We start from the raw sequence: 22,372 nt of genomic DNA on the forward strand, positions 1-22,372 counted from the left end.
TGCAAACCTGTAACTGTTCCACTGCTGCCTAACAACACAGTTGCACTTACAGTTTATATCAACTCTCCAGTCACTACTAATTCTGCATCTCTTCCTTTCTGGAAGTATATGCGTCTTCTTACAGCTGAGCCAGCTTGGCACCTAACCTTTATCGTGACCAAAAGTTTCTGTATCTCCAAAGACCTGGGCTGAAGCCTGTAGGCAGTCTCAGAGTGCAACAGGCTGCAGTACTGAATACCCACACTTCCTTTTAGAAGATGTTGGGGATAGTGTCTTCTGTTGTTTTACCACAGTTGCTTAACAGTGACAAGAATTACACAGCAGACTGGAAGTGCAGGTTCAGTTCACTTCTCTGCCTGAAAGGTTTAAACCCAAATCTTCTGCCTGTCTGAGTGTGCTGATACTGATTCAGCTTTGGTGGGAACACTTTCTAGCATTGCTGTTGTGGCAGCAGCGCTGTTGCAGAAGGGGATGGTGGGGAGGTGGCTTGGTCTGCAGAGCCCATGTGGATGCTGGTGCCCTGCTGCAGCCCTGGGCTGTGAGGGGTAAGGTATGTGCTTAGGCTCATGAGAGACATGCTGTAGGCTCGTTGTCTCTCACTGACCATCTATCTCTAGGTTGCTCCCCTGAAGGAGTGCTCCTCTCCTCTGTGCTGGCACTGGTAGATGAGGTGGCTGGAAGTCCCACTGCTCTGTCCACGGTGTCTGCATACCTCCTGCTGTGTTCTGAATGCCCCACTGCTTTTTGCTGGTAGTTCTGACAACTTTTAGGTCTAGGAAAGGAACAGAATTGCCTTGGAGTCTTTCATAAGCAATTGTAATGCATTCAGAGTTTTTTGGTGGCTTCAAGGAAGTATGTTTCCTGATCTTGCACTTGTCAATGGATTTCAACTTTAAGCCACAGCAAAGTTTACAAAGGAGACAAACTTTTTCAAAGGGTAGCTTTGTGGTCAGAGCATGGTCAGACTCCACAGACATAATATGTATTCCCATTTCTTCTCTGCGGATGAATTTTTAAAGAACTTTCTAGTTTTCATTCTTTAGAGAATTGTCTTTCTAATTCAGGTCCCTGTCTGTATACATGACCCACAGCTGAGCAATGGGAAGTACTGTGTAAAAAGCTCAGTGTTTACTAGCTGAGCCAGCACTGACAGAAGATTCAGCACTGAATGCTGCCAGCTCACTCTTTGGTACAGCTCACTCTTTGGTACTGCTTTCAAATTGCTAAATACTTAGGCATCTATTGGCATGGAGTGGAAATCCTAGTTACACAACAGCATTAAAGTCAGTGGGGACAAGACAGTGGAGTCACTTTCTGTTTGTATATAAGAGGCAGGTCCTAAAGGCACTTACAGCTGTGCTTTCCAAATACACTTGGAAGCAATGAACTTCTGATGGCACTGTGTTTTCACTTAACTGTTAATTATATCTTGTTGTTCATCTCCGTATGTGAGGTGTTTCTAGAACAGGAATAAAACAGAAGTACTGGAAGGACTTAGTGAACACATGAGACTTGGGATGTCATCTTGTGGTTGTTCAAAGAAATGCAAGAACAGCTTGTAGGGGTTGAGATTACTGCCTCTATTTTACATTGAGCCAGTTTAGGTGCAATTTTTTCTTCTTCAGCTACATGATGATTCTTTCTTGTACAATCTGTTTAGTTGTAAATACATGGCAGTAGCTGTTAACTGCCTTACAGCCCATTCCTGCAGTCAGGGTTTGGGGTGACTACAGCAAGCAACCGACACGAAGTCACATGGTGCTTGGATACCTGCATGTATCAAAGGGTGCAGCTGCTGTTGTTTGAACCTACATGATGTCAGAGACACAAGGACTCTGACGTACTGGTGGCAAGTGACATACTGCTGTTATTTAGACATTTTTTGTCAAAAGCACTTTCTGTTTAGCTATAGCCTTTCCCTAGCTGTTTCAGCAGGCTAGCGTCTCATGTTTGAAAGACACACAGGTGCAGACAAGGTGGCCTCATCAAACATTTTATTTTCCCAGAATAGAGAAGTAATTTTAGACCCTGATAATCTTTCCTGTGAAGCACAGAGTCTCTGTACTGGGGACTTAGTGACAGGAGTGCAGCTGAACTGGCCCCATCAGCTCACAGGCCAAAATATTTGTCAGCTTATCAGTTTAGGCAAAGCAAACTCATAGGAGGAGGAATTCCTGGTGTTAAGTAATTTCCTGTTATAGGGAAGAGTGATATCAACCACATCTACGTTCTGCCCTTTCTTCTGTGGCCTTGAAGGATGTTTGTCTCAGTTGTTGGCAACTGGCGCAGTACAGAGCTATCCTGGCCAAAGCGAACATCCCCGTAGTCAGCGCAGAACAAGAAAAGCATAAAGTTGTTCCCTGTGCAGGGCTAAAGCTTTGCTAGCTGTTTGAACTAGGCAAAAAGCTATTGTATGTTGGAGTCATGCACAGCAGCTACACTAGGATTTCACTAGCATTGTATGTAAATATTAATGATCACATTTCCATTCTTGTGAGTGAGTGTTTTCTTCTGTTTGTTACTGGGCCACATTGCCTAATTGTAGTGAAACTACCAAGCCTATGCATGCTTGGCCAAAAAAGGCTTCTAGAAGGAGGTGATACCAACTCAGACGGCAGTACCTGGGACTCTTCAGATGCTAGGTGAACAGGCATGCTCAGATCTCTATTTCATAATTGTTTTCTGGAGAATGCTCTTTCAGGTTAAATGCTTTCTAATTACAGTGACACGCAACATCCTTTCTTGTCTTACAGTGAAAATAAGGCTGTTGTGATTTCTACTGTCTGTCAGATTTATGGCATTGATTGAAAAAAATTTTAATAGTGCATGATCAAACATTAGCTCATGCAAATTGCCAGTTATTTCTGGAGTGATATTTTGTTATTAGTGAAGGGACAATCCATCTGGATGGTGATTAGTTCTAACTCTGAGCTCTTGTTCATAGGTCAAGATGCTTGAGAGTTTCTTACCAATCAAAAAAAAAAAGGCGTTATTACCTTTTTGACAGGATGGTTGCTGCTTGCTCCACTCTAGCAAATAGGCCTTCACATTCTGGAAATTACTTCATGTAATACCTTTACTCTAGTTTGTTCAACAGAATTAAGTCAGTGTAATTTACTAATTTTGCCTGACAAGTGCATGCTTATTTTACAGGGCTGTGTTATAAGAAAGCATTAAGTCTGCCACTAAATATGATGGATCTTTTTTCAAGACTAATTTATTCTTGCAATTATTTTTAATCATATTTTTAAAGACAGATGAAGTCTTTATCCAGTCAAGAGCAGACAATCATACAAAATGCTGATTTCAGGTTCTGCTGCAGATTTCCTACATTTCAAGCGCCAGAAAATGGTCAGAGAGATGCTTCTACTTAGGCCCTCCATAAAATTGATATGGAATCCCTGATTTTTAGTACAGATTATATTTCACTGAGCCTAGGGAGAGGAGATAGGCTAAATGAAATACTTCCCATGTGCCGATCAGATTTCAAACAAGAGTTGCATCTGGGCTATGTATCCTTTTATGTTTTGATTTGAGATCATCTCTAGATACAAGGAATACAGTGAAACTATTCAACAAATTTCCTTTCTTTATTTCCTAATTAATGAAGAAATTCATTAGAACTTTGTGCAGAAGTATTTCCTTATTCTTTATGGTAAAGATAACAGTAAAATACCTTAAACTCCAGATTTGTAGCATTATATCCTCTGACAGAAACTATACAATACCTAATCCATTGTAGTTTCACAATAGATAAAAAAAACTGGAAACTTGCATTTTACTTGTGGATATGTTTATTTAAACATTTGTAAATTACACAAAGTAAACAGTATATTATTTATTTCTATGCACATGCAGTTGCTGTCAAGGTATGTATATAGCGTTGTCAAGTCTCCAGTGCAGTAACTAAAAATTGTAAGCAGCATGATGCTGAAAACTTCTAGAAACAACATCTGACCCTTCTTTGATTGCACTGTGAGGTTTCTTTGGTATACATAGTTATAAGTAGTGCTTGTTTTTCATTAAGTTAAAATGCAAAGTTTCAAAGTCTGCCCAATAGAAAGAAGTTATCAAAAGGAAGGATCCGTTAAAAAATAGAGATAGCAATAGAAGGCAGCCTTCTGAGGGATTTTTTATTAAAAATATAGTTTAAAAGCAAGGAGGTCAGAACTTTACCAAAAAAGTACATGTAACATGAGAAGGTTTTTCCTTTTTTTAAAAAAACACCTAGCATGACCCTTGAACCTTGGCTAACCTTGGTTAAATTCTTATGTATCTATTTTACAGTTCCAAATATGAGCAGATAAAAAGGATGGAGAGCCTTGCTGAATTTGGTCCACAGCCTGAGGTGAGACCTCATTACTATTTAAAGAGATGAGGTAAAAAACTCTTCTTTAAATTGGTTTCACGATCTTCATCGACAAATAGTTCTGTTGGGGGAGAAGAAACAACAGAGGTAAAAAGATGTCCACAAAATACTTCAGTGTAGTTTTGTAAAAGACATTTAAGATATTAAAATGGTCAGAATGTGTTCAGGGTATGATAATTTCAGTTAAAATACAGTAAAAACGAGCAAGATATTTCAGATTAAAGTAGACTGAAACCCAGACTCTAGACCATCTACTAGCTATTTTTAATTGTGTAGGTTATTAAGACTTCTAAAGCATTAATTTGCTTCATCTTTAGTCCATAGGTTAGTTTTAACATAAATTTTAATTGTTTCTCAGTAAAAATCAGCTGAATTTTTTATAGCTATAAGGATACAATCCCTATTTCCCTGCTAAAACTGAGTTGATAGAGTATCTTGTCTGAGTAAGGTGTGTATCCTGCTGATGGCTCATATGTAAACTAGCTTCATACCACAGCTGAAGAACAGCAATATTTAAAAATTCTTACCGGCAATGAATAGAGAAGTACTGCTACGAACAAGAGTAAAATCAGCAAGATGATAAGGCCTATAAAGAGCCATTTAAACCTGCGCCACACAATAAATTTCATTGTCTTGCAGGGATTTGTAAACCAAAGGAAGGAAGTATCTGGTCGGCTGCATTTTGAAAGAAACAAGTATTACTCATAGTATAAAACCAAGGAATACTTAAGTGTGAGAGTATAACACATCAAAACACTCTGTGTGGAGGCTGAAGAAAACACAGATAGTTTTGTAATGTAAGATAGCAGTTTCAGTAAATGTGTGCCATTAATACTGAAACCACCTTGCGTTTTATCCTAATGCTTGCAGAAGGAAACAAGACTGGCTTTTATAAATGAAATTTTGCAAAGGATAATTGATGTCTAATAGATCCTTTACTGCATGCAGATTTTGTCAAGAACATCACAGGAGCTAGATATTGTATATTTCTCAAGCTAATGAGAGAAAAATATCTTACTTTGGTAGATCTAGTTTGGGGTTCATGTTGGGTTCATCTCTTCCTTTACCAGCTGGCCTTTCCTCAGCTTCTTTTTCATTGACAACTTCCAATGTCATTTCAACTTTACCCTTCAGAAAACATGTGGCATGAGACAAGCATCTTATTGAAACAGCACTAATAGTACTTGTGTGGTCCTTATAAGCAGAGTTTGGGATCAGCTCATTGTGTGCATCTGTGTGTTTTCCTTATCCTTCTCAAAATACACTTATTTCTGTACTATGACAGTGTCACAACACAGTATCAGAGACAAGTAGAAAAAAAAAATCACAGTGCATAAAATGGTTCTGCTAATTAATTTGTACTTTTGCTTTAAACTATACATGTTTTTTTCCAATTTATCAAAACAAAAACAGTTCTTCTCTTCAAGAAGAACCCAACGACTGCATCTTTTGCAAATGACTAAGCATGTAATTTTTTATATTGCTGTGGCTGATAGATGTTCTGAATATTTTTCCTCATTTATTAATTTCCATAACAAAGTTTAAAGGCAAAAACATTAGAAAGAAGTAGACACACTTGAAAGGCTTAATATTCTAGCAAGTGATAAATATGCATTTATATTCTTCATAGAACAGGTTAAAATGCTTTAGGTCTTCTGATTGCCCTCACAATCACAAAGCTACTCTTGGTTCTCAGTATATATTTGTGATGTACAAAAATGCTTTGGATTTAAACTTTTTTTCTTTACTATTTAATTTATTTAGGATGTCTTGTGTTTCTCCTAAGTAGTAACAAGATAAATTCATTCACACAATAACTCTATTGTCTGCTTTGTCAAGATATCATGACTCAACCTGGCACCAGAGTCCTTCAAGTTAAATAGAGTTAAAAACAAAATAATAAATTTATACTTTAAAACAAAAAATTGTTGATGGAGCAAAATTCCTGAACTTGTTCATGGAACGTTCTATTTACTTCTCCTCTAGCTATCCACTGAAAGCTAACAGCTAAGTGGGGGACCCTCTACAGTCTTTCTTTATAATTTCAAAAGCAAAGTGAGGATGTTTTAAGTACTTTTTAAACAAGTAATAATCATACCGCTAAAATACGGGAGCCATCCTTTTCAACATAACATGGCCACCATCCTTTCATGGATTTCTGTTCAAAGAGAGAGGCAGTCCTGGGAGCCTTCAGAGAACTGTCTGCCTTGTATTCTGGAATCATGTCTATAGTGCACTTCTCAGGAACTTTTGCTGGAATGATTGTTTTATGTAAATCAAGTTCCACAAAGCCTAGGAGATGAATAAAAAAATAAACACTGCATAACACAACCAACCACACAACACCTTGGTTCAACATCAACATTTCCTATCTCTAAATTATACAGGAAAAGCAATCAATATATACATTCCATTCTTGTTTGCCTAAGGCTGTTGTGAAGCAGCCTGTGTTCTGGGCCACATGAGGCTGTGTTTAAGCCTATCTTGCTCGTGTTGATAAATTTGATTTAGCAAGCTCTCCTCTCCTCCTTTTTAATGTAAGATCACTTGATTTTTAATAGAGTATTTTTTTTACACACACACCTAAACAGAAGATATCCAAATACAGCAATGTAATACTAATGGAATTTCTGATACTTAAATGCATGATTTAGCTAGCTTTAGTGATGGTTATAAATCAATTATTTGTGTTCAGATTTTGAGGCCTATATGGTTTGTATGTAAGCTGAAGACTTTGGAGCTGTCTTAATACAGGGCAGAGAATCTTCTGCAGAGATCCAAAAAAGTAGGGATTAATAATGGTGTGAAGTAGAATTAATAATTGTGTGATGCAGATTGCTTAACCCAAATTACAGCCTTATGTCAATATTCTTACTTAGAATTAAAGTACTCATGTTTTACATAATTTTACTTGAAAGAAGCAATGTAAGTTTTCATGCACATTATCGTTTCATGTACTTTGTGATAGGGCTTACCTGAATTAAAAGTATCGTGATTTACCTGCAAGTAGGCCTTTACTGAGTGAATATTCACTCATTCATTCCTGAGCACAAGTAACCCGGTACTGTGTGGGAAAGCAGGAGTGTATTTGCATGCTCAGTGGCTCACTTTGTAAACACAATCCTTATGCAATCATTTAAAATTGTTAATTTTTATCTCTTACTTTGAAACAACAATAATTATTTTCTTAGAAGTCTTACCCAGATAGTCATCCAAGGAGAACTTGTCATTATCCCATATTTGAATGATCAGTTTGGGTGGAATTCTGAATTCTGTCTTGTCAAGACTCCAAAAGTGTTCCTAAAATTTTAAAAAACAAAACCCAAGTATCTTTTTGAAATTATTTATGAAAATTCAAAGCTGCGGTTTGTTAGTACTTTTGAATTCTGGGGTTGGTGGAAATACTAAGGATCTAACCTTGCCCTTGTTAAGACGAGGCTGCTGTTGTTACCAGTGTGTTGTTCCTGGCTCAAAGGCAAAATTGAATCTGTTCACAACATGCAGAACTGAGCAAAACTGTCTCTTTCACTATATAGGTACAAAATTATCAGACTTTACAATTGTATTCTAAGTATTGTAATCTTTAGAAAACGTTACCTTTTTAGAAACTACACAAAGTTGCTCCGCTGGGAGATAGTCAAAAGGAAAAACAAATCTCCAGTTAAAGTTCCCTTCACCATCCAATGATCGGTAGTGAACATCAGTTTTCTGCTTATTTTCTTCATTACCAGGCATCCATCTGAAAATAGAGATGTGTCTGGTGTTTGTAGTGGGACTGCACTGGTCTTTGTTTGTACTGTAACTCTGACATTAAGTGGTTGCAAACAAGCTGTAGGAGTTGCTCACAGAGGGTTGAAGTGTCTTTCACACCCTTTCTCAGTTTAGTTCCAATTTGGCACTGTAAATAGGAACATGTGAACTGAATTTCTGATCTGCTAAGACCAGTCCTGTATCAGTGGTGAGTTGTTGGCAGGGTTTTAAATTTCTTTTTTAGGAGAAATTAGATCAATAGCCTGGTAGTATATTTCTCTGATTTCTGTTGAATTTTTTACGTTAAGACTAGGAAACGTAAAAAGTAAGAATCCAGGTTATGCAGCACCAAAGCTAACTCACTGTCTTTTCAGTTGCTTCCCACCTCAAGAAATGAACTTCTGGGATCTTTCACTGCACATTAACTGGTTATGCTTTATCTCATAATACTTCGTACTTCTCTAAGGTTACAACTATTTCGGAGGCTATAGTGTGCATTGACTTGACTGAACCAAATAATCTTGGCTGAACCAAATCATGGTCTAGGCATTCCCAGGACATTCAGAACATCATTTATTTGTGTTACATGACAGGGTGCTCTTACCCCTTCACGTAAATGTCACTCATTTCTTCCCCTGTGATGCTCTTTTCATCCAGAAGAACATCTTTGGTGTTCCAGACAATCACCCGCAAGACATACCTAAGAGAGAAGATGTTTAGAGAAAGAGAATTGAATTCTGTTTGTCAGGGTGGCCAGATAGTGTGGAGCATATACAGATACTCACTTCTTGGCTTTTCGGGGAGTGATGTTGAAGGGAGGGCCTGGAGGTCCTAAACTTTTGGGGAAAACATCAACCCACATCTGGAGCTTTCCCTGTAGCAGTGGAGAAGATGGATGAGTGATTGTTTTTTGCATACAGGCTTGTCATGGTAATTCCACAGAACGGCTTACTGACTTGCTTAGTACTAGTTTTAGCCACAGAGCAGAGCTTACTCATGTTACCAATGTCAGGACTTCTACAGACTTGAGACAGGAGCAAGCCCAATCCCTCATGTTTATAGAAGCTGCTTCAAAAGAACAATGCCAAGAATTCAGAAGATAGTAGGGATGTAAATTCCTAGTCAATTCAGTGCAAGTGAGGTGCCTAAATGGTTCTCATTCTGTAGGTCCAAGTTTCTCTTCTCTCAGAGGTGGTATTAAGTACTGTGTCCTACGTGTGGCTGATAGTTTGCGGCTGGTGGCCTACTCAGTATAGACCATCAGTCCCCTTAACTATACTCTGAAGTAAGGCAACCAATGCAGATCTTATACTCTATTTCAAATGCAAGCCCCTTTATTTCTGAAGATAATTTTTCTGGTTGCTGCAGAACCTTTCTTTAAAAACCAACTGCTGGTGAGTTAGCAAATGCTAGAAAACAGACGTTAGCCTTAGTTCCTCTCTAACAGAGAGGTCCAATCTAAGAATTCATGTTTAAACTAGCACCTCTGGACCTTGTAGAGAAATAACAAGTTTGATCTTATTTGTTGAATGTAGCTAGGAAGCTCTTGAGACAGGCTGTCTCCTTTATTGTTGGTGAGGTATTAAACACATATTCCAGTTTATTTCAGTGACAAAGTAATAAATCTTTCCCAATTTCCACTCTTTCAATGCTTAAGGTGTCATTTGGGGGTCTTAATGGCAAAACATAATCGCATTTTGTTATGCTTCTAGACTGACCTGCTTTAGTTTCTCAGCCAAGTAATATTAGTTTGTAGCCCTCTTCCCACTGAGTGACACCACTCTCTATTGGCAATATGATATAAATGCAGGAATAAGGAATGCCCCATTCAAGAAACAAGAAGTAAACCAGTTCGTAGTACCTGGGAGATGTTGGGCTGGAAGGTGCTATATAAGGTCCTTGTCTCCACATGTTCGGGTACCAAACCCTGGGTTCTGAGGATATGAAGGGCTATCCGCTCTAAACGCTCTTCCCCTGGACCAAGGTGCTGATGGAGAATTTTGTTAGCTTCTGAAATAAAAGAAATGGTAGAAGAACAGGAGCTCATGAACCAGAATTTGTATTTGGACTTTTTAAAAAAAATTAAAACCAGTTATTTTTTTAGATTTTCCATAAATAACTGAAAAATTTAATATTTGTATCAATATGAATTTAAGACAAATATAAAATAAGTGAACAAGCTCACCAGCTTCCTCCAAAGTATAGTCTCGTCCCCCGTAGTTAATCTTTTTACCATTCTCAGAGAGGACAGGAGGAGCATAGCCTTTAAACCTGGCTACATTTTGCAATAACTGGGTTGGTTTTAGTTGATCACGCCAGGTATTCACACCTGAACTTTTAGGAAAGCAACAGAAACACATCCTAAAATTATTCACCATTCAGGGCACTTACACATCATGTAAAATGTATTTATTAAACTAATTCAGAAAGGGCAGCACTGTAACTGCCTAGATTGAGGCCACTTGACTTTGATACAGTGATATAATTTTGTACCTTCCAAGACAGTGCTTTTTTCTTTACATAGCAAAATAATTTACGCTAACAGATGTTTTCTTATTTATTTTTGTATTTATTTCCATGAGTAGGTCAGAAAATTCAGTTAAGCATGTGTTCTCTGGACAGAAGTAACACACGTTACCATATAAAAAGACTATTAAGATGTTGGACATCATTCTGAATGTTTGACATCATTCTGTTTGACATATCTTCTGAAGACTTTGCAGCTTAACTTGGAATTCAGATGACAGAGTGAGCACAACAAACACTCATGAGAAGCAACAGCATTGTTTTTTACCCATATAATTAAGACGAAGGAAGCCCAGATTTTTTACAGAGACTGGGTACTAGACCTTACAGGTAAAAATTTTCATAGACAAAATTACTTACATGCAATACTGCTGTGGGATGCCACAGTGAGATCCATAACGAGAAAGGAATCTGTTCTCAAGATCAATTATGGTTTCACCCACTTTTTCATCACGAGTCAATGTGTCATAGTCATAGACTGAAATTTTCAGATCCTTTTCTTGAGGCAAGAAGCAGCTGAGTTCATACATTCTAAACATAAAAATGTCCAGTTAATACTATTGCTCTTTTGATACTTTGAAACTTAAAAACCACATTTTAGTTTATTTTTGAGCAATAGCCTTTGCAAGATATTAAAGGGACGCTTCCGATGCTGATATATCTAGCAGTAAACACTCATGCTCCCATTTCTTTTTACACTTATTAATAATTCTGTTTGTGCTCCTATGGATATTACAGCCTTCCTTTCTGCACAGTGTATTACTTAGACGTTTTCTGTGCAAGCAGCTTGAATTGGGACTGAGCAAGAAACTAGTGGGATTGTAAAAAAGGGTGGTTGTTCAATACATTGTTTCTGTATCATTAGAAAATTTAATTTTTTTTTTAATCACAATGCAAACACAGTTGGAGCCCTAAAAAATACAGTCCAAATGTTTAGCTTCTATGACTAGAAGGGATCATTCTGTCATCTAGCTGTCCTACACAAAACAGACTACAGAGTTTTCTCAAATTAATTTTCTGAATTTACTTTCAAGATATGCAGCCTCATGGTTTCTACTGCTGCTGAATCTATTACCCTTGAGATAAAGTATTCCATGGTTAATTTTTCTATACATAATTTTGTTTGTTTTATTTCTAGTCTCACTTTTTAACTTTACTTCCAGAATCATTCTGGAAAAAACTTGGAATGTTGAAGGTACTTTGTACCTGTAATCAAGTCCCTTTGCTGTCTATTTCTTTGCATAATCTCAACCATTTAAATCCTGTAGCACATCATTGCAAAGTGTGCTTTCCAAAGTCTTTATAATCCTTCTAGTTTCTCCTCTTCTAACTTTCTAATTTATCAAAATCCTCCTCTAACTCTGGACACCAAACCAGACCCAGAATTTCATTAATAATTAGAAAGATGATGTATCTTCTCCATTCCTAATCAGTATTTTTTTGTTCATCATCATATCATCAGCCTTTCAAGGAAAGACCAGTGAACTGGGAATACATATTAAGCTGATTATTCATCATGACATCCAGGTAGTTTTCAGAGTTAAAACTTTTCTGTATTCTATAAGCATATTTTGTTATTCTTGTATGTATAACACAGGGCAGTTTTAAGATATATACATTGTGCAATTTACCCATGTGATACAAAAAATCTATAGACTAGCTGCACACATCTGTTGTCCAGTAATTTCAAAGGGAAATGCCTTATTCAACTTTACTCACAATTAACTGTCAGTATGTAACTATGAGTAGAGCACTGTCTATTTCAAATAATGGTTTATCTTAAAAAATAGGAAAACATTCTAAAATACAATAAATTGAAAGTATAAAAAAGGTTGTTACCTGCCAAAAATTGGGTTGAGAGTATTAGGCACATAATTATCTCTGTCTTCAATTACTTTTTTACTTAGGGATATTTTTATATAAGGATCACACTATTTAAAATAAGAAAAATAAGAAAAAATATTGTTAAGAAATAGTTATCAGGAGTAACTTTATTTAAAATAAGCAGAGTTAGCTCGCAGACATTCCAAAAGCAAAAAGGCTCACCAGCCCATTATTATCCTGGGGTTGAAGCTGCAAAGCTCGAACAATATAAATTCTCACAATACACTCCTGAGGCCCACTGTCTGGTAGCTCACGGAACTGGCGAGGAGGAGGTGGAATAGTGGGATCGTCAGGTAATGCATAAATTTTAAAGGATCCCTGAAAAATAACATAAAGACTCAGTCAAGTTAAATGTAGAAAAGTCACTCTGCTAAGTTTGTTTTCTCTTATTTATCCTACGCATAGACACTCTCTTTATATATAGGAACAGCAAAATTATAGCCTGATCCGCAGTCACTTAGAATTCTTTTGTTTTGCTTTAGTGGGTTTTGAATAAGACTTCCAATGAAGGCAAGGTTATATCCTTAGCTGATTTAAATCAATACAGCTCATTTGATTTTTGATTTCAACAAAATTACTCAGTTTGCTCCAGCTGAGAACACACAACACATACTTCATATGTGTTTCCCTCTCTAGAAGCATAATTTCATGTTTGGTTTTGGGGGGCTTTTTGTTTGGTTGGTTTTTATAACATACAATGTTAATGTTATTTTAATCTTTAAAAGTCATAGACAGAGTCACAGAAATATTATAAAATACCTTTTCCATTCATTCTAAAAATGTACTTTGCTCAGAACATCTGCAGGTGAAACTTTAGCCCTATGCAAGAGTTTATTTGGGAAGGTTCTGTTCCACAGGTACCAGGGAAGATCACTTTAGCAGGAATTATATTTCTTTAAAATTGACACATATCCCATTTGGTGTGAGCCATGTTTAGCTGTGCCATCCTTGAAAAAGAAGGGCCTGTAAGCAGTTACAAGCATCTGTTGCCCCTGTTAATGCATACACCCATATTTAAGCTGAAATGCTCGACTCTAGACTTTCTTATCATGATAACTACTTATGTACAAAAGACTGCATCTAGCGTTTTGGTAGTTGCCCATTATTTGAAATTTACCTTGAATTCCCCAACCACTGATGGATCATCACTGTCCTCAGATTTCCCTCTGTATAGTTTAAATGTATCACAGAAGTCTGTTAAGCTATTAAATTCAGGTACTTTTTCCAATTCACAGTCATACACCTTAAAAATAGAAAAGAAAAAGGAAAATGAAAAAAGTGCAGTTTAGAAATTATCATACATATCATCTCTACCATTGTGGCATTGCAAAGCATATTCTGTGTTTCATGGAATACCTTAAGGAACCAAAGCATTTGGAACTATTTTTATTTTTACATTGAAGCGGAAGCAAATGCAGTGTTTGGAGAACATGCTATCAAGCTTCATTTAGGCCTTGTTAAAAACTGAGTAAATAGCATTTCACAAGCTTATCTTTACTTTGTTAGGTGTATTAGATGAGAAATGAAAGTGGTCTAGCTTCAGCTTTTAACCAACAGACAGTAAAAGTACTGATCCTCTGTGTTCACTTTCTCAGTGTGTATGTTTATTTAGGATCTGCCTGGCACCCAAAGAAATCAGGAGTAAAATTCCATTTGACTAAAGGTTAGATTAAACTCATAATACATCTCTTAATAAGTGTAGTTAAGTAGAAAAGAAGGAAAGATATCTCCTTAAAACTTTAATTTCACCATATGGACCTTTACAGGAAATAATGTACAGTTAAATTTTGAAGAGCATTTAAAAAAAAACAAAGGGCACAGCTTTTACCAGGTTTTGGGCCTATAAACATTGAGATATGCTAATCTATGTTATCTTGAACAATACCTTTATAGTGTCATATCCTTTTTTAATATACTGTCCACATTTTTCATGTTCTCCTACTGAAGCATAAAATTTGCTCCACCAATCAACAATTTCTTCCTCCTTAAAGAAATGCAAATAAAAAAGTATTTTATTAGGAGATAAAGCCTCTTTCATATCATGCTGTACACCAGAAACAGTGAACAATTAAGCATACTCTAAAACTTATCAGTTAAGTAATATTAAAGGTTCATCTGAAAGAGAATTAGAATGTAAATATTAAGGCTAAAAACATGGAATTTCTCTTAGCCAAGTTTAGGTATCTAGTCTGTAATCCAGCTGCACCGATAGTTAACAGCCAGCTATCTTCAAGCAAGCAATTAATTACTGGTCTCTTGATACCTATCTCAAAGGACTGGTTTCTGGAGGTGTGTATATTTCCTCAATCTTCTGGCAGTGCAGCACAGGCTAGCTACCTAACCTCTAGATTACTTAAATCAGAGGAAGTGAATGTACACTTAGCTGGTGCAGTAATTGTTTCAGCTGTTAAGGAAAAAACCCCATCATACCTGGTATTCATTACAGGAATTGCATGACTGTAAAAACTACAGTGAACACATTGAAAACTTTTCCCTGAGTCATAAATGTGCTAGTTTGCTTTTAGGCATTCCCATTTATTTCAAAACTGTTGCCATATAATAACACTGGGACAGACCTGTAACTGCTCTAACCATACATCATTCAGTTAAAACCAGTGGACATTGTATTGTGCCAGAATCTTGCAGTTGGGAGATCTACTTTAATGTTTACCAAATGCAGTTGAAAAGATCAAGGAGTCTTGCCCTCTTAAATAATACTTCAGTGAGCCTCATGAAACTCCAGATGCTAGCAGTCTATATGTTCCACTAAGATAGTATTTCTATGGGGTTTTTAATATTTTTATTTATTTAAGTCTGATAATCACTTTGTTCAACAGTGCTATTTGCTATATTTATCCATAAGGATTGCATAATATAATTATTTGCCCCTGAAAACATACTTCAGTTGTTAATGAACAGTGTTTATTCACTGTGAATGAATAGAATGAATAGTATTCATTCACTATGTAAATTTAAAAAAATCTTTAAAGAGCCGTAAAAGTATTACACAGATTATTAATTATGAGGTTTGGGTTTGGTTTTTTTTTTTTTCCTCTAATATCTAGGGGTTATTATTTCAGTCTCACATATTTTTCCTAAATTTACAATTTTACAAGTTGATTGCAGGTTTTATGTCAAACATTTTCAGAGATTACTGTTCTCATCCATATGCTTAAATTACTAATTTAGGAGTTGATACACTGATTTTCAATTGGAGATCTCATTGACAAGAAAGCAATGTGTAGATTTGTAAAAGTAGTATACATTACCTTTTCTGTAAGCTGCTCATGAAGATCAGTTCGTAAAAAAAGAGCAAAATAAAAACAATTATAAGGATAGGATTTGTAGAATTTTACACAGTTAAGTATGCTTTAAAGGTTTAGGTTTTTATATATGGTATGCACGTAAAGTTACTAACATTACTAATTTATAAATACCTTTGAAAAACATTCACACACCAAAACTTTTTTGTGTGTATGCTGTCTTAGATATTAAACTGAAGCAAGTTTTCAGGACTGTAAGATATTATCACACTGTGCTTTGTTTTTACATAACAACACAAAACTGAGAGAAATTTTGTTTTCTTATTGTATGGTTGCAGTGTTACACTCTGGATTCTATTTATTGATTTCCACAGTAGCATAATTCCCTGCTTTCATCTGTGGCTGCAGAGAGCACTGGATCTGATTTATTTTAGCTGAAAAATGTATTTGAGATGACTTACAACACTGAATCTACTCCAGAGATTATTTTCCAAACACATACATAAAATTAAAGTTATTTTTTGCCCTTTTTGAATATTTATTCTTTCTAAAACAATTTGCTAATGCTCAACAGCCTTTTGCCTTTTACTTCTACTATTGTTTTCCAATTGTCCACAGGCTGTGGATTTTCAGGATTCTGAAAAAAACCATGAAGAATTATAAAATACAGTAACAACCAGTATATGTGTCTATAGATTTATCTCTATAAGTGTAATACCAATCTGCACAATCCAAAATGCTTCCCCTGTTAAATCACAGATACCTTAATTATGACCCGATAGTCCCTTAAGATCAAGCATCATGCATCCCATTTGGAAGCCATGATTAGCAAGCATGATTTGTGCTAGTGTTTATATATCATACCTTGTGTTTTAATTTAAAGACATAATCCACACATTTTTGGGTAAAGCAGAAGAAATATGCAAACATTTTATGAATACAAGCCAAATGCATCAATAGGTCAGGACATCACTCTGGTGTATCACATTTACTCCCATTTCTGTTCGGTAATTGTCTTGCTGGGAGGTCTACTGTATTTTAGTAGTCGTCTAACTTCAAATCAGAAATACAGCATAATTTTTTTCAGATTTGCATGGGACTGTCTGATTTTCTAAAGGCAACTGGAGTGATTTATTCTCAGAAACCGTATCATTAGTGATTTGCAAAACTTAAAGGAAGAATTCATGAGGTAATTTAAATTTGACTTTGTTTAAACACTGCTTTGTATGTTGACAACATGAAGGGTAGCTTGCATAATTATGCAATAATAATTTAAACTCCCAGTTTAATGCCTTTTCACAAAATATATTGTGTAGAACTCTTAATCTTCCATCAAAGCATAATTTTGGAAGAATTTAAATTCTGGTTTGTGGTTTTTTTTTTTCCTTCCCTTGATATACCTTCAGATGTCACTTCAAATAATGCACTTGGTAGCTTTGGGAAGGTTAAGAAAAAGAAAGAATTAAAACCTTAAGACCTTCTTTAAAAATTCCTAAAACAAATGGTGAGTCATCAATATCTGGATAGTATTGTTAGTAAAACTGGTAAGCAGGATGTGCTCAAAGAATACCAACACGCAGAATAAAATGCCATATGATAAATGTGAGATTTTGGAGTGAAATATTCACATGGTAAAGATCATACAACGGTTACTGTCCTTTTTTTTTAAATGTACCCAGTGACTTCACTGTAGATTTTACACATGAAGTTTTCAAGACACTAACACTGAACTATTCGCTTTTTGAACATCTTGAAATTATGGAGGTTAAAAAAAAAAAGAGATATGGTAGATCCCTAGAAAAAGTTAGACTTAGAATTTTATTTACTGTAGATTTATTTTGTTCTCCAGAAAGTAGACTTCTAAACAAAGTTTTTAATAGTGTGGTTAAATAATTCCTGTTGATTTTGGTGCTTTTAGTACATACATTCTAAATAAGCTGATACACAAAAAAAGTTTTTAATAGTTCATACATATTTTACACACATAGTAAGACTTTCAGCAGAAGGATTCCTTAATATTTGTAACTAAATATCCTAGACTTCTGAGCATCATCTCCAAAATCCCTCTATGGAATAACTCCAAGAGAAGTATAGCCTTATGACCACATCACATTAACATTCTTCCCCCATCCAACCCCATTCTGGTCATCTCCATGCATTAGTTTGGTACATACATACATACATGCACTGTTGTTGGAGAAGCCATTTTGCCGAGTGCTGTTGACATACTGCTTAAACACTGGAAATGGGAATGTAATTGATGAAATTTTGGCATTTTGTGTTCTCAGAGTGTTATCTGCATATCACCCTTTCCACAGTTGTATTTATTTCAATTTGAATTGGTTTGAATATTTTTTCCTCTCTCATATGGATGCTATCACAGTATCTACTGTTATATTCTCCTCGGGTGATATCAAACTCTAGAAGAAATTGTATTTCACGTTATGTAGCATTTAAAAATGTTCCCTCTGACAGCTGAAATCGACTACACAAATTCAAACAATTTTGCCAGTGAGTTCAAGGTGCTAAGTATTCTTTGGTTTTTAATCTCATCTTAAATTTTTTAAAGGAAACCAGCCGTACCAGCTATAAAGCATTTATATTAAAACAGAAGGCCTAATTCAGATAAAAGTTAGTCTGTTCTAAATTAAATATTAAGGACAATTTACATGTATGATGAAAGTAAATACAAGAACATGGTCTGTGAGATAGATTAGTGTGAATATCGTGACAGTAAGATACAGAAGAAGTAGTGAAGTAAGAACAATGCAATCAATAACATAATCAAATAGCAGTGAGAGTTTGAAAGTTTAAATGCAGCCGTGTTTACTTTGGGACCTCTGTAACAAAATAAACAATTCTGCATTTTTGAAAAATCAAAGACAGGGATTAAGAGCCTGCAAAATTACTATATTAAAGGATGTAACTTTTGTGCTTCTTTTAATACAACAGGCCATCAGAAAATTATGAAAACACCTTCTAGGTAAGGGGAATATTTTACAGTCCTAAAATAATTGAAAAATTTTTCCTTGAAAATGTATTTTCTGGAATTTGTCTTCACTCATGTTTCAACTCAAGAGTAAAATTTTGCAAGCTGAATTATTTTTTTACCTGGAAAGTAGAATTGTATTGTGGTGGCCCTGAAAGAATCAGAGCAGCAGAGAGATTCACAAGGCACAACAGAAAAGGAAAGAGAAGAAGCATTAGTGCAGAAAAAATTATTTCAGCGGTATCAGTTTTGGATGACTTCATGGTAAGAGTGGAAAAACCATGACTGTGATGAAAAGAATGGCTGAAGGTCTGTGTTACTATGGTTTTGATTCTGTACCCACCAACGCATACACCTATTTCTAGCTCCTTTATTTAGAACCACTCAGTCTGTGCAAGATCAGGCTGCTCTAACCATCACCAGTGGACAACTGGATAATGTTCTACCATATGCTTTCAGTAGCTATTGAACAAGTGAATTAATTCTTAAGCTGCTGGTGAACTGTACCATACACAAAAAGCTATAGTTTGATGTTTACTATATGAAAACAGAAGTTAAAATGATTAACATATTTCCTTTGCTCTCCTGTCACAAAGTAACTTTATTCCATCTGGCTTTCCAGAAGGTTGCATATGTCTGACAATTTTGCTGTCTAGATGTTTTCTCAGAGATCAATCTGAGGAAGAAAGTCAAACATAAAATTTCAAAGATTACCTGAGCTGCTAGCAGTGGCTGTGTGTCTTCCATTTCAATTACTGTATCCTGGCGAGGTGCAGCAGAGAGTAGACTAACTGTAAGCCAAAGATTTTATTAAGGCAATATGGTGTACGAAAAATATGTTACTAAACATTTTCATCAGATTTGAAATCCAAGCAGTTACAGAAGATGCAAAGTAATTAATTGGCTGTTTGTGTGATCCCCTAAATAAAGCAATTACTTGCCATTTTTTCCTAAAAATATACACTGTATTTTTGTGTGGGATATGCAAACATTTCTCAAATATATAGAATTGAAGAAAAAGAGTAAAATGTGGAAAAAATAGAAGGAAAAATGTCAGCATTGTATTTAGAGCATCCCTGCTGGAATACTGGATCATTACTTTGGTACTCAGTGCAGGGGTAATCTGCAGGTAATTACATTCCAAGTTGATACTAAAGAGGAACTTCAGTGAACCAGTACACTAAGTCTGAGAGTGGACTTGCCTTTGCACTTTGTCCTCTTTAGGCTCCACAGAATATTGCACTAATGCTCCACAGAATATTACACTAATTAATACTCTTAGATTTTTTTTTTTTCAGATCACATTATCTCCAAATAAGTATGCAACATGAGATGGCTATTCATCAGTACAGTATGCAGAGTAAACACTGAAGATAGGTTATTCTAGCAACTCATAAGAAAGTAGAACTTTTAATTTTCCAGCTTGTCTACCTTTCAGTTGTGGTGCAATATCTTCTTTAGTTGTGTAGGGGTCACAGCGAAAGCTTTCCAGTAAATCAATAGTACACTGTCCTACGATGGGCTTCCGTCCAAATGGTCTGTGGTCTATTACTTTAATAACAAGAGATGGACTGTATAACTCCTCTTTTGGCAAAAGCTAAAAATGAAAGGTTAGAGTTTGTTTATAGCCCAAACAAAAGAAAAATGAAGAATAAAGATATTCCCCCTCGCCCCCGCTAAATTAGACCTGTTACTTCATTTATTTTATATTGAACTACTGTGTTCTATGGCTGTATGGTGAATGTTATGATTCAGTAAAAGTCAGTAAGAATAATTTTAATTGCTTCAAATCTTGAATTTTCTTGAGTCTTGCACAGCTTTCATCCTAGCAAGTAAGAAAGCAGACACACATCTACAGGTAAATTGATGCCTTTTCAAATAAATATAGATACACACTGCACTGAATTGTGCATATAAAATTGTATAATTTATCAGTGTCTGTACAGACATGTATACATGATCTTTATTAGAATTTCCAGGCTCAATAAATTGCTTATGTTAAGGCAAAAAAGGATGTGCAAGTTTTTTGTTCATTCTTCTATAATAACACTTTGACCTTTAAAAGTATGCATTACTCATTTTGCTATAGATAGCTACTATATAGATTTTGCAACGTACAACTTTCATGAAGAGAACAGAAGATGGAAAATTTGGTGTCTTTTTGAGGTTTTTGATCACCACAGATTCCACCATTTCACCCCCACATTCCACAATGAGACTTGGAGACATAACAGGTGCCAGTTGGTAGTTTTTCATGTTCCGCAACCCCCAAGCCAGAATCTATAAAATAAAATCCAATATAAGCAAAAGTGGGAGAGATATCAATATGCTTAATGTGAGACTTAAAAAAGTAGGAAAGAAGAAATGAAGTCTTTTCAATAATAAAATGTGATTGGCAAAATATTTCAAGGTTATTGTTCTAGGAAAGTTAATGGAAAAAATGAAACTCAAAAACACTTAAAGAAGAAAAATCCCACGTATTTCTCACTATGAATTTTTTTTTCTTGACTTCTGATCTAGAGGATGAGATGACTGTACTTGTATTCAGTTAGTTTAAGAATAAACCATACCTCAACAGCAGTGAGTTGAACTACTGGTCTGATTCCTTGAGGGACCATGTAAAGCTTTGGTGCTCTTTGTGATGGAAGAATTGGAAGGTTCGCACCTCCCTATTAATACACAAACATCAGTATTAGTTTCTCTCATCTTCCTTAAATGAAATACCGTGCAAGTATTAAGACAATTCTTCACATTATGACTCACTGTGAATGGCTATATAATAGATCATATTATATACACACACAAAAATATATATAAGAAATGTCTACCTTGTCCCTCAAAATAAGTTCTGCAGCAAAAAGAATGTCTCCACTAGCTTTGCCATTATTTGTTACAGGATACCAGAGCAGTTTGGGTGTGATGTCCTCTTCTGGGATTAACTTGACCATGGGGGAACAAACACTTCTTCCAAGGAATTCATCTTTACCCTGTAACCGAAAAATAGCAATCATAGCCATTAATGTTATTCTCAGTTAATATAAATAAATAATAAAAAAAAAGCAACCAGGGTAAAAGTATTCACCTACCACTTGGTCACTGTCAAAGAGTTCAATAACAACATTAGGTGGGTTTTGGGCTACTGTCTGTGGGTCCCCATAGATCTCAATTTCATTAAATATGAGAGTTTGGTCCCATGTAGGATTTAGAGTTGAATGAATGATCTCAGTTGTTTTGCTTTGATGGAGGAAAGAAACATGAGCATATGGATCTGAAATATCACACAAAGATTAAAAGCACAGAGTTACAGATAAACAGAATGCCATCAAGCCATAAAGCACACAAGCACAATTTTTATCAAATACAGTATGTTATTTTTCTTCTGTCGTTACCAGTTCCATAAAGCATTCTATATAAAATAAAAGCCCACACATACACATAATTTACATTTAATAGAGCAAATTCCATTAGATTACTAAGTAGCTTCCTGTATACAAGTCTGGATTAATAAATGAATATAAAACATATGTAATAAATTAAAATAAAACATCTTGCAAATCTGAACCTGAAAACTAAAATGAAACACTGGCTATA

The 22,372-nt window shown here is 35.6% G+C and overlaps 1 protein-coding gene across 1 annotated transcript in view; it reads right to left on the minus strand.

The window, feature by feature from the left end:
* Window positions 1–4,394: 4,394 nt before the first annotated feature.
* MYOF (myoferlin) overlaps window positions 4,395–22,372 on the minus strand; it is a gene marked incomplete at its 5' end in the record, with an annotated part of 64,793 nt that continues 46,815 nt past the window's right edge. The window contains 22 exon segments of the mRNA XM_010074714.1: window positions 4,395–4,430; window positions 4,897–5,044; window positions 5,388–5,497; window positions 6,468–6,661; window positions 7,570–7,669; window positions 7,967–8,108; window positions 8,724–8,819; window positions 8,905–8,993; window positions 9,981–10,129; window positions 10,305–10,453; window positions 11,006–11,176; window positions 12,485–12,576; window positions 12,692–12,847; window positions 13,647–13,772; window positions 14,415–14,513; window positions 15,799–15,810; window positions 19,496–19,572; window positions 20,213–20,378; window positions 20,900–21,061; window positions 21,352–21,450; window positions 21,610–21,768; window positions 21,868–22,049. Of these exon segments, the coding sequence (XP_010073016.1) occupies window positions 4,395–4,430; window positions 4,897–5,044; window positions 5,388–5,497; window positions 6,468–6,661; window positions 7,570–7,669; window positions 7,967–8,108; window positions 8,724–8,819; window positions 8,905–8,993; window positions 9,981–10,129; window positions 10,305–10,453; window positions 11,006–11,176; window positions 12,485–12,576; window positions 12,692–12,847; window positions 13,647–13,772; window positions 14,415–14,513; window positions 15,799–15,810; window positions 19,496–19,572; window positions 20,213–20,378; window positions 20,900–21,061; window positions 21,352–21,450; window positions 21,610–21,768; window positions 21,868–22,049 (2,714 nt within the window).

The sequence above is a fragment of the Pterocles gutturalis genome, unplaced genomic scaffold (assembly GCF_000699245.1).
Source record: "Pterocles gutturalis isolate BGI_N339 unplaced genomic scaffold, ASM69924v1 scaffold36207, whole genome shotgun sequence".
NCBI classification, from domain to species: domain Eukaryota; kingdom Metazoa; phylum Chordata; class Aves; order Pterocliformes; family Pteroclidae; genus Pterocles; species Pterocles gutturalis.